Below are 11,891 nucleotides of genomic sequence, written 5' to 3'. Positions count from 1 at the left end.
TATATGAAGACAAGAGACAGAGACACAATGGGATCTTCTCTTTGGGACATCAGGGTTATTTTTCCAGCGGCAAAAATAAGATAAACCCACAATTTATGTTGCTGAGTCTGTATTTCATCTCTTAAAGTGTCAGCCCTTCACTTTCCCAGCTCAAGAACCAGGACCTGTTGACAATGAAGCCCTCATGAGCAGCACCAAAGGGAGAATTGCCTCTGAGTTCCTGGGGATCATTGAGGTGCTGTATCCAGACTGCAGCTTGCTCAGGCCTTCCTGCCCATTTGAAATTGCTGGTTTGGGCTTTAAAAGGAGGAAACAGGCTGGAATGCTTTGATTTTTCTCCTCTAGGCTGCAAACCACATTGTGCACTAAGTCATTTTCGCAATAGATCAGACTGGGGGGTATTTTCCAAACCCTCTGACAAGGCCAGCTTTAAAAAGCAAGCAAATGACGTCCCCACAGATGGACTGAGGATAAAGTCACCACCAGTCACCACCCCCCGATGATAACACAGCGGTGATCAGAGCTCTCAGAGGCAGCCGTGGGCAAACGGTGACTCTTTAATGACGAGCATCCATTGAATTTGATAGCTGGGAATAATTGAGTGTTCCGGGCTCGGCTCATTGCAGGGGTTTGAGCAGACCTAATTGAAAGGGATATGTGTTCTTTCCTTCGTACTCTGCAGCTCCTGATCAGCCTCCCGGCTCCAGCATTTGAACGTGGGGCTGGCTCTTGGGGAGGACAGACCCCGACCCAAGCGGTGATGGAGCTCAGGCTCAGCGAGAGCCCAAGGGGATGCGGAGCGCAGCGCTCGGCTGCTGATGCGAAGGGGCACAGCGACATCCCGCGTCCTTTGGAGGGAGGAAAGGCTCACGCTGAGCCTCACCCGCCTGCGGGAGGAGGTGTGGATGGCTCCATCCCGGTTTATGCGTGACTTCGTTGTGATCAGATGTTTATCACTGGCTGCTCCGGCTTCACGTCCTCCCGCGACGGGTTCTTGCCGATAGATCCCAACGGGGTTTCTGAGCTCTGCTGCCGACCGTGGTGAGATGCCCCATGCGACCTAGGCATGGTTATAGTCAGCCTGCAGGAGGTTCTATAGAGAACCTATAGCTCGCCAGATAAGACCCATGAAGACAAGAGATGGGGCTGGGCACTGAGGATGGCAGGCTTGAACCCCATTAGTGTCTGTGTTGCTTTTCCGCGGTGCTTTAAGATACTTTGCCCTGTCTGAACACTTCCTTCTCCTCCTGATATCCACACTCCACTATTTCTGTTCATCTGATGGGTGGAATTCAGGCCATCTACAGCAGGACAGTGCACGTTGCAATCTGCATTTCCAAAACCACCTGGGGACTGATGTTTGCCTGGAAATGGGAAGAGCGTGTCTGAAGTGGAACATCCACGAGGAAATGTATATTGCTCCCCCCCAAAATCCCTCCATCATCCTGTTCTGCTGACAGGCAGGGTACACCACAAAACAACCACACACTGGCTGTATAACATGCACAGTTTATTAAACAAGCACACTAAAGCAAATAAGCTCACTGGCACAAATCAGGTGTATATCTCTATGTATATAGTAAATAAGTACAATAAAGCAAATCAGAGATACATATATATAAGTACAGAGGAAAATTAGCAATGTATCACATCATTACTGCATAGATAGGACAGAGATTAAGAAGAAATACATCACCAGCCACCACCGAATCATCCTCCAGGCCCACACTTGAGCTGGGAAGCCCCATTGCAGCCAGTGCTGGGAGTCTCAGTTTTGGATTTGGCTGCAAGAGGCTCCTGCTTTTATACCCTTAGAAACACAACGGGCTTTATGCCAGCTCTGTCATTGTTTGCTCATGTGGACGTGCAGTTTCTCATGATCTCAGTGTTGCCCATCCCGAGAGCACTGGCCAGGCGCCCTGGTGCAGCCAAGTAGAAAGGTCATAAAATAGCTGCACCCGTTTTCCTGCCTCATTCCCGTAAACAGGCACCATGACCATACACATGCGTACTCTACCGAATACACTGCGACAAAACCATACTGTGTTATGTGTCTCAGGCATGAGAGGGAATCAGCTCTCAGGCAGGTTCCCATCCATTACCCATCCTCATCTTTGTTACCCTTTAAGAAAGCAAAGCAAGGACTGGGCAAGCCTCAATGAATATAAAGCAATGCTGTTATAATAAGAAAGCTGGTTAAGAGCCTTTCAACATCAGAGACTATCTGCTGTGGACATTTCCATGTGTTAAAGGTTGAAAAATTAGGGAATTAAATAGAATTAAATCTGTAAATATGTAAATCTGTAAAATTAAGTCGTGAAAGGCTTGGTCAGTTAAGAAAAGCAGGTGGAAAATAACATTACAAAGCATTCAGAATCCAGCGGTAACCAGTTTGCATTTTGCCATGCCTATGCATTGTGCGAGCTGAAGCCAATATTCATTCCCATTTATCAGTAATTACCAAATGCAGCTTCTCCAAAGGTAATGCTCGCATCAGCATTGCAAAGAACGTTGTATTTTCTAAGCTGAAGACTTCTGCTCCTTCTCCTGCATTGCACATCCTCCATTTCCCTACACACCTGATGTCCCCCCGTTTCTATCTTACAAGTAAGCAGCAGGAGATGGGTAAATTTTGCTTCTCAGCTATGCAATAAGAAACCGTTTCAAACATTTGGGCATTTCCATGCTTTGAGGAATCAGCGGTTCTGAGTGAAAACAGCCTTTGGAATGCAAGCCTCACTTTCCCAATGAACAAAGCACTTAATACACTGCTCAGCGCAAGGATCTGCTCCTCTAGTTGCCAGTCACAGAGACATTTAACTCCGTCAGTCTACCGATGAAGTCCTCCATGTCCTTTATACTGTCTGCCTTGAGGTAGTACGTCACCTTATCGTTAGACAAACACAGCTTCTTCCTTCTGGTTCTCTGTGCTTTGGCATTGAGGAGATTCATGCTGCCCTCGATAAACATGCCAACATCCCCTGCGTCCCTGCAGAGCAAAGGGGAGAGTGAGGAAGCTCCGGAAGCAAAACCATTGCTGCCTAAAGAAGTGCAGGCTGTTGCTGGGTGGGGTTTTGAACACGTTCTTTGCTCTCCTGATGGCCACAGAGAGGTGGGGAGGGTAAAAGGGACCCGACTGTCCCGTGGCCCCCAGCTTTCCCCACCACCTCCTTCCCTGCTCAGCTCCATCCCCACATTCGTGCAACCGATGGGATCTGTGGGAAGCCTCGTGAGGAGCAGCACCGGAGCTTCCCCACCTCCATCTGCCCCCGGTGCCAGAACCAACCCGTTAAAACCCCTGTTAGCATCCAAGGTGGCTGCTCCGCGGCCTTTGCAATCACAAGAGCCAAGTGACAAACAACGTCCCCTTTGGTGGGACCTGCCTGGCCGGGGACTCACCGGTAACACTGAAGCCACGTGTCCTGGATTTCAAAGCAGCGATACTCATACCAAGATATCCAACTGATCCATTTCTTGAAGTGGAAGATCTGCACGTCCATTGCGAGACAGGGAGGACTGAAAGAAGCCTGAAAGTGACCCGAAGAGGACAGAAAACAAAAGCAGAAACCGAAAGTGAAAGCAGTATTTTCTTAAAGGGCCCTCCCAGAAAGGGATGTGGTGGCACAGATGGGGTTTTAGATGGCAAAGTGAGGGTGGGTTGCCGTGTTGGTGGCACTGTTGCGGAGCTCCCCATGTGTAGGTGATGCCTAGCACCAGCTTTCTGTCCCGGCACCTCAGGCTTAGGAGCAGGGGCTGGATGTCTGCACTTTGGGAGCCGGTTACTGGGGAGCCTCAGAGCACTGTGCGAACATACAGAACGCACATGGGGTTTTAGGTGTCAAAGGGAGGATGTCAAGGGGGGATCTGTGCAGGCCTGGGGTGACCGAAGAGAAAAGAGGGGATTTATCGGTGTTTCTCAGCACATCCGAACTGGAGCTTGAAGCACAAGGGTGCCCACTCTGGAGCGGGGATGGGGAGGAAGATGAAAACACCCATGGGTGCAAAAGGAGCCAAAACCATGCTCAGGTGAGTTCCCAGACCTGGAGGAGGAAACATCCCTAATGCAGCACATGGTTTTCCCTCAACTACGTATTGCCACTGGGCTAAAATACAATTGAATTAGAACAGGCTTTGATGCATCCCATTAAATGTGTCTTACTGTGATGTTATGTTTCACAACGGCCTTATTCTCCAGCTAATCCATAAAACTCCGCGCTACAGGTGGGTTCATGTCTGATTTCTACCTTGGTGTTAGTGGAACCACCACTGAGCAGGTTCACATGCCTGCTTAGTGAGTGTTATTTCCACTGCTCGCTGAGATAAGAACGGACACAAGAAGGTCCCTGGGTAAATGGAAATGGGGAAACCAGGAGCCTGAAGTGGAACATACACAAGGGGAAGTATGTCGGTGCCCAAAACCTCCTCCATCAACCCGTTCTGCTGTCAGGCAGGCTACACCACACAAGGATCACACACTGGCTGTATAACATGAACAGTTTACTAAACCAAGCACACTAAAGCAAATAAGCTCACTGGCACAAATCAGGTATATATCACTTTATATATAGTAAATAAGTACAATAAAGCAAATCAGTTCTATATATATATAAGTAAAGTGAAGAGAAAAAATAGCAATTTATCACATCATTACTGCATAGAGAGAACAGAGATTGAGAGATACATCACCAATCACCAATATTCGCATAATGTTGTAGTGTGAAAAACTGATATTACAAAGCATTCAGAATCCAGTGGTAACCAGTTTGCATTTTGCCATGCCTATGCATTGTGCGAGCTGAAGCCAATATTCATTCCCATTTATCAGTAATTACCAAATGCAGCTTCTCCAAAGGTAATGCTCGCATCAGCATTGCAAAGAACGTTGTATTTTCTAAGCTGAAGACTTCTGCTCCTTCTCCTGCATTGCACATCCTCCATTTCCCTACACACCTGATGTCCCCCCGTTTCTATCTTACAAGTAAGCAGCAGGAGATGGGTAAATTTTGCTTCTCAGCTATGCAATAAGAAACCGTTTCAAACATTTGGGCATTTCCATGCTTTGAGGAATCAGCGGTTCTGAGTGAAAACAGCCTTTGGAATGCAAGCCTCACTTTCCCAATGAACAAAGCACTTAGTACACTGCTCAGCGCAAGGATCTGCTCCTCTAGTTGCCAGTCACAGAGACATTTAACTCCGTCAGTCTACCGATGAAGTCCTCCATGTCCTTTATACTGTCTGCCTTGAGGTAGTACGTCACCTTATCGTTAAACAAACACAGGGTCTTCGAGTCGATTCTCTGTGCTGTGGCGCTGCTGAGATTGATGCTGCCACGGATAAGCTTGCCGATGTCATCTTTGTCCCTGCAGAGCAAAGGGGAGAGTGAAGAAGCTCCGGAAGCGAAGCCATTGCTGCCTACAGAAGTGCAGGCTGTTGCTGGGTGGGGTTTTGAACACGTTCTTTGCTCTTCTGATGGCCACAGAGAGATGGGGAGGGTAAAAGGGACCCGAGTGCCCCATGGCCCCCAGCTTTCCCCACCACCTCCCTCCCTGCTCAGCTCCAACCCCACATTCATGCAAGCGATGGGATCTGTGGGAAGCGTTGTCAGAGCTTCCCCACCTCCATCTGCCGCCTGGTGTCAAAAGCTATGAACAAAACCAACCTGCAGGTGCCTGTTAAAACCCCTGTTATCATGCAAGATGTCTGCCTGGCTGCTCTGGAGGCTTTGCAACCACAAGACCCAAGCAAGAAGTAACGTCCCCTTTGGTGGGACCTGCCTGGCTGGTCATTTACCAGTAATAGTTAAGCCACGTGTCCTGAAATTCAAAACAGCGATTCTGGTACCAAAAGATCCAATTTGTCCATTTCCTGAAGTGGAAGATCTCCCCGTCCATTGCAAGACACGGTGGGGAGGGGGGACTGAAAGCGAACTAAACTGATAGCTAGAACCAAAAGTGAAAGCAGCATTTTCTTAAAGGGCCCGGCCCGGAAGGCGTGAGGTCTTGCATGTCTGAGGTGCTGAGTTATGCAGCCAGGACATCAGCATCCCCCAGGTACTCACGGAGGGATGCTGAGCGTGGCCACGGAGCCACAGGGGAGGTTGGATCCGCTCCAGAACGGAGCCATTCAGGGTCGCGGAAGGCAGCGCCCTCTTGCGGCACCGACCAGGAAAGGCCGGCGGTCCCCTCCGGGGAGCCGGCTTGGGACCTTCCTCGGGAGGTAGCGCTGTCCTTGCCATCCCCAGGGCTCTGGCACCACCCCCTTCTGACCCTCTCCGTCACCCCATCCCTTCCTCCCATTCCCCCATCCCGCTCACCCTGTCCCTGTCCTCCCTCCATCACCCTCACCCCAGAATTCTTCCCTGGGAGGGTGCTGAGGCGCTGGCACAGGGTGCCCAGAGAAGCTGTGGCTGCCCCATCCCTGGCAGTGCTCAAGGCCAGGTTGGACACAGGGGCTTGGAGCAAGCTGCTCTAGTGGAAGGTGTCCCTGCCCGTGGCAAGGGGTTGGAGCTGGATAAGCTGGATCATTCTATGCCCCCACTCCATCACTCAGAGGCATTTCAGCTCTGGGGAGTTTCTGTCCCTGCCTGTGCCCCAGGCACTCACCTCACACCAATAGGATTCATCTGGAATAGCCTGAAGGAATTAATGGTGGAAAGGAGAGAAGCTGGGCTTAGGTATTAACGTGCAACATCACTTTTCCCAGAAAGTCTGTAACAAAATAATCCCATAAACCCAACAAGTCTTGGTGCTATTTATGTAATGTCATTGCTGGCTGGAGGGCACAAATGCAAGTGGGTTTACGTAAAGCCCTGTGCTCCTGGGGCATGGGATGCTCCCGAAGGCACCAAAGGATGAGGCTTTTCCTCTGCAACTTCCCTCTGAGCTTGTGCTGGAATTTGGGGTGGGTTTTCTCCCCCATATCCGTGCCTGAAATAGGTCAAGGACCCTCCAGCAGGACTTTGCTGCTGGCCCCGTAGTGTGTGAGCAGCCTGGTGACAGCACTCACTGGAGCTTTCTGGGGCTGACACAGGGCTCCTGTGCTGTGTGGGGCACAGTGGGGCCCACCAAACTAAAGCAGGATGCACAGCTGGTGTTGCAAAGGGTCCTGGCTGGTGGCTGGACCAGCCTTGTCCATCCGGTTTGAATCTGGAAGTGTGGGTACCAGCACTGCCACATCTGCAGCCCGGGGCACGGGGATGGGCTCACTGCACGCGGCAGAGCAGCGCTGGGGAGTGGGAGCATCCTGTAGGAGCTGCCACAGGAGCCACCAGGTGACACGTTCCCTGCAGGGACATTGCCCAAAACCACAGCACAGGGGTTTGTGAGGATGCAGGAGGGGATGGATGGATGGATGGATGGATGGATGGATGGATGGATGGATGGATGGATGGATGGATGGATGGATTCTCACACCCAGCAGAGGCAGCCCCACAAGTGTGTTACCCTGGCCATGAGCAGCCACCATGGCACAGGACTCGGGGACCAGCTTTTATTCTCCTTCTTAATTCTTTCTCCTGAAACAGGCACCACTTCTCATCCCAGCCCAGTCTCAGGAGCTGCTCTTATTCCTCAGGCCTCAGATGCACCCTCCCTTTGCACAGTTTAACTGCTCTCACTGCTCTTCCTGCTCAAGAGGGGGGTGTCTCCCACCCTGGTTGATGGAGGGGACCCCAACTGCCTTTCCCCCATCCAGAGTGTGATGTTCCCTGGGCACAAGGAGTATCCTGATTGCAGCTCAGTGTGCACTCATCTGCAGGGTGGAGCTCTGAGACCTGGGATCTCGCCCTTGCTCTTCCACCAACTGCATCAGCCTTCCCCATCGGGCAGGAAAAAGGGGAACAAGCATGTGAATTGTCACGAATGTTGTGTTCCAGCTAAAGATCCTGCAGGAACACAAAGCGTGATGAGACTGAGACCAAAGGGTGGGGAGGAGCCGTTGCATTGGAGTATCCTGAATCATTTTGGTCTTACCGGTTTAATGGAGTTGATTATGACTTGTTTTAAGGTCTTTCCCTGCAGTTTCTGCTCTAATCAGGTCAAAAGCTGATTTGCAAATAATCACCAGGAAAGGGGGGGGGAAATCGAGGGATTTAAACCCAAGCTGTGCATTTTATACTATTAATTGAAAGCCTGTGAGAGATAATGTGTCCCTTGTCCTGGCTGAGACCTGTAAGCTGCTATTAGCAGCAAACTCCCCACCCGGCTTGGGAATCACCTCCTGGTTGGGATTAGGGCTGTGCACGCATGGGAAAACCCCCAGCAGGCAGCAACTTAGTGAAAGGGCAGAAATTAGGGAGCATCAAGGAGATACAGGGCTGTCTGAGCATCCATGAACTCCACATCGGGTAGCACGAACCCCAGAATAACTGTTTGAAAGCAGGAATTAATAAGTGAAGTCATGCTGGTAACTGAAATATTTCTCTGCCAGAGAGAAATGTGCAAGTTGGACTTTATTGTGTGTGTCTGGCACACTGCTGCAGGCAGCTCCCAATGCACTTTCCACGTCCCTGGAAAGAGGGAACAGGTTGATAATCAGAGAAATCCACTCCGGTATTAATTACACGATATTACCAGGGCTTATTGGCTAAGCCCCATTCTAATCACCCTCTCTGTTGTATTTCAGGCAGCACCTAAGGACACTGCGTGTAGTGAATAAACCAGCTCTCAAAGTTGACTTGGGCACAGGCAGCGCGGTGCAGGCACAGCAGCAGCACCAGTGGGCACAAGAGGCGAGAAGCGAGGATCAGCACAACAGACCTGCTGTCTCCCACCAAGGTAGTGGCAGAACATTCATGAGTCAGTGAAATCCCCCCAACCCCAGCCCGAATCCAGTGGGGTTTTCCATTATAAATAAATAAGGGGGGGGTGAGTTATGGTTTTGCAGCAGGAGGGAGGGATTCATGCAGCCTCCAGGGAAAAGTCACTGCGGAAGCTCAGCGCAGCAAAGCGAGATCCCGTTCTGGTGGCTCGGCTGAGGGATGCTGCTAGCCCTGGCAGGGTGAACGCTGCGGCTGCGTTCGGTGAGGAGCAGGCTCATAGAGGCCTTTGCCAGCTGAACCACTGCAGTTCCCAGTCAGGAAGATGCTGTCAGGTCTGAGCTCTCCATCCTGAGGCCGGCTCAGGGCTGGTGGGACAGCGATGGGGACAGCAATGCCAGGACCCCACACAAGCCTTCTGCCCGGAGGGGGATGCTTCATCCTGAGTCCACCTCGTCATGCCTTCATAGCCCTCTGGAGCCGACAGTGACAGGCTCCGCTGGAGTGTGACATTGAAGGTGCCCAAGGACTCTTGCTGGAAGCACGGGGAGGCTTCAAGCATCACCGGCTGGATCGGTTGTCAAAGCAGCCCCAAAAATCCAGCTTGGTGGGAGGCAGACGGTGCTGGTGCCATCATGAGGACCAGTCCCCTTCTGTTGTCTGCCCCAAGAAGGGTGCAGTCTGGAGCCAGCATCAGTGTCCAGGGACGGTGAAAGCGGGATGACTCCAAGCCTGCGTGATTCCCCCATGGAAGTCTGCACAGGGGCACATGAAGGCTGCACCCAAGTCCCAGCGTGAGGCACAGTCCCACCAGTGTCCTGCTGCCACAGCATCCTGGCGACCCCTCCTGGCAGCGAGGCTTGGACGGGGAAGGGGCCCTGCCCCATGGAGGCTGCCCTGAACCTGCTGCCTTCGGGAGGGAGGTGACCCCAGGCTGGGCTGGGGCTGCTGACAGCAGATTCCCCTACAAACACCCCCAGACCTGGAAAGATCCTCCAGGGACCCCAGACCCTGCTGGGTCCCTCAACCTCAGTGTCCCCCACGACCTCCCAGCTCATTGCACACCCCTGGACCCCTGACCCTGCAGGACCCTTCAAGCACACGAAACCCCCAGCAACAACACCCCCCAGATTCATCAGGGCACCCCAAAGTCCCCAGACCCTGCTGGGTCCCCTGGAGTGCCTCAATCACATGGGGTCCCTTAAGGAACCCCACACCCCCCAGGGTCTCCCCGCATCAGACACCTCAGGACATTGCTGAGGTCCCCTGACCCTGCTGAGACCCCCAAACCCATTGGGTCCCAGCCCGTCAGATTTCCCAGACCCTGCTGGGTCCCCCCGGACCCCCAAAACCCAGAGGTCCCCAACTCATCAGATTCCCCAAGACCCCCTAAAGGACCCCAGACCCTGCTGGGTCCCCCATACCCCTCCATCCTGCAGGATCCCCCTGGGACCCCCAAACCCATTGGGTCCCAGCCCATCAGATTGCCCAGACCCTGCTGGGTTCCCCATACCCCTCCATCCTGCAGGATCCCCCTGGGACCCCCAAACCCATTGGGTCCCAGCCCATCAGATTGCCCAGACCCCGCTGGGTTCCCACACCCCCCGGCGTCCCCCAGATCCTGTAGGGTCCCCCTGAGATCCCCCAACCCCAGAGGTCCCTGCGTCATCAGACTGCCCAGGGTCCTCTAAAGCAGCCCAGACCCCGCTGGGCTCCCCCTGGGACGCCCCAAACCCGGAGGTCCCCAACTCATCGCACTCCCTACGCCTCTCTAAAGGACCCTCTGGGTGCCCCCCCCCCCCCCCCCCAGAGCACCCCTGTCCCCTAGGCGGGGCTGCGGGGCGCGGCGGGCAGGCGGCGGGCGGCAGCGGGCGGAGCGGCGGCCCCGCGGGCGCGGGCGGGGGCCCAGGGCACGCAGCTGCGGAGGGCGCGGGCGGCCGCCAGGAGCGCACCGGGCCGGGGCCGGGGTCGGCGGCGGAGCCCCTTCTGCAGGCGCTGCGTGTGCGCAGCCAGAGCCAGCTGAGCCTGGGCCACGCCGGCTCCGAGCCGGCCCAGAGCCTCCGCGCGGGCGGCCAGGCGCAGCTCCGCGTGCCGCAGGGCGCAGTGCACCTGCAGCACCCGGCCCTCCAGCTCCGCCGCCGCCCGCCGCCGTCCCTCCGCCGCCACCAGCCGCCGCCGCGCCGCCGCCAGCTCCACCGACCCGGGGCTGCTCTTGCTGCTGCTGCTGCTGCCGGTGGTGGTGGTGGTGGTACTGCTGCTGCTGCCGGTGGTGGTACTGCTGCTGCTGCCCGTGGTGGTACTGCTGCTGCTGCCCGTGGTGGTACTGCTGCTGCTGCCCGTGGTGGTACTGCTGCTGCTGCCCGTGGTGGTACTGCTGCTGCTGCCGGTGGTGGTACTGCTGCTGCTGCCGCCGGTACCGCCGCGGTCGGGGCGCTGCTCGCTGCCCGCAGTCGGACTCGCAGCCGGCCCCGGGCTCTGCTCCGCCGCTGCCGCCGCCGCCATGGGAACGGGATGGGGAGAAGGGCAGCGCCGCGGTGATGATATATACCCGGGGGCGGCGCCGGCTACGGGCGGCTCGGCCCCAACGGGGCGGCTCTGGCACCGGCACGGGAAGGGGGGGACGACGGGGACACGACCCCGAGCCGGTGCGGTTCGGTACAGGGGATGCTCGGGATACGCATGGCCTGGCACGGCACCGGACTGGGTATGGCTCGGTACGGTACTGGCACTGTCACGGGCCTGTTCTCGGTACAGCTCGTACAACGGCACGGTACTGGCACCATCACGGCCCTGGGCTCTATATGGCTCAGTACAGAACTGGAGCGCCGTCGGTACGGACTGGCAGTGGCATGGCTGCGGGCTTCTTGCGGCCCAATACAACACCAGAACCAGCACCATCATGGATTCGGGCTCGGTATGACTCAGTACAGCACCGGCCCTGAGCTCGGTATAGCCCGGTATGGCACAGCTCGGGTATTGACACCATCGCAGCACTAGGCTCAGTATAGCCTTGTATAGGACCATCCCGGTGGCCCCAGGAAACTGCCCTCCCTTAGGGGCATCACTGGGAAAGGCTGAGAGGGTTATTGGGGGGTCACTGGGAAAGGCAGGGCTGGGAAGGCTTAAGCTGGAGAGG

At 54.7% G+C, this 11,891-nt stretch overlaps 2 protein-coding genes across 2 annotated transcripts; both read right to left on the bottom strand.

The window, feature by feature from the left end:
• Positions 1–4,604: 4,604 nt before the first annotated feature.
• Positions 4,605–5,901, bottom strand: LOC133267457 (oxysterol-binding protein 2-like). The gene is made up of 2 exons (XM_061449729.1): positions 5,791–5,901; positions 4,605–5,360 (listed from the first exon to the last, which is right to left on the bottom strand). The coding sequence occupies exons 1-2, from the start codon at positions 5,889–5,891 to the stop codon at positions 5,165–5,167; spliced, it is 297 nt and encodes a 98-aa protein (XP_061305713.1). The 5' UTR covers positions 5,892–5,901; the 3' UTR covers positions 4,605–5,164.
• Positions 5,902–10,579: 4,678 nt separating this feature from the next.
• TRNP1 (TMF1 regulated nuclear protein 1) lies at positions 10,580–11,656 on the bottom strand. Its single transcript, XM_061449741.1, has 2 exons — positions 11,304–11,656; positions 10,580–10,982 (listed from the first exon to the last, which is right to left on the bottom strand). The coding sequence occupies exons 1-2, from the start codon at positions 11,654–11,656 to the stop codon at positions 10,580–10,582; spliced, it is 756 nt and encodes a 251-aa protein (XP_061305725.1).
• Between the last annotated feature and the right edge of the window lie 235 nt (positions 11,657–11,891).

The sequence above is a fragment of the Pezoporus flaviventris genome, unplaced genomic scaffold (genome assembly GCF_033815535.1).
Source record: "Pezoporus flaviventris isolate CSIRO_AGI_PZ_B2104156 unplaced genomic scaffold, CSIRO_AGI_Pfla_v1 ptg000008l, whole genome shotgun sequence".
NCBI classification, from domain to species: domain Eukaryota; kingdom Metazoa; phylum Chordata; class Aves; order Psittaciformes; family Psittacidae; genus Pezoporus; species Pezoporus flaviventris.
Note: the sequence above shows the minus strand (reverse complement) of the source record. Positions and strands in the feature narration are given on the sequence as shown.

Coding starts and splice junctions, on each gene's coding strand:
- LOC133267457 (XM_061449729.1), bottom strand. CDS start 5,891: ATGGACGGGGAGATCTTCCACTTCAGGAAATGGACAAATTGGATCTTT. Junction 5,361..5,790: donor ACGTGGCTTAACTATTACTG/GTAAATGACCAG, acceptor TTTGCTCTGCAG/GGACAAAGATGACATCGGCA.
- TRNP1 (XM_061449741.1), bottom strand. CDS start 11,656: ATGATGGTGCTGGTTCTGGTGTTGTATTGGGCCGCAAGAAGCCCGCAG. Junction 10,983..11,303: donor GTAGCCGGCGCCGCCCCCGG/GTATATATCATC, acceptor CACCACCGGCAG/CAGCAGCAGCAGCAAGAGCA.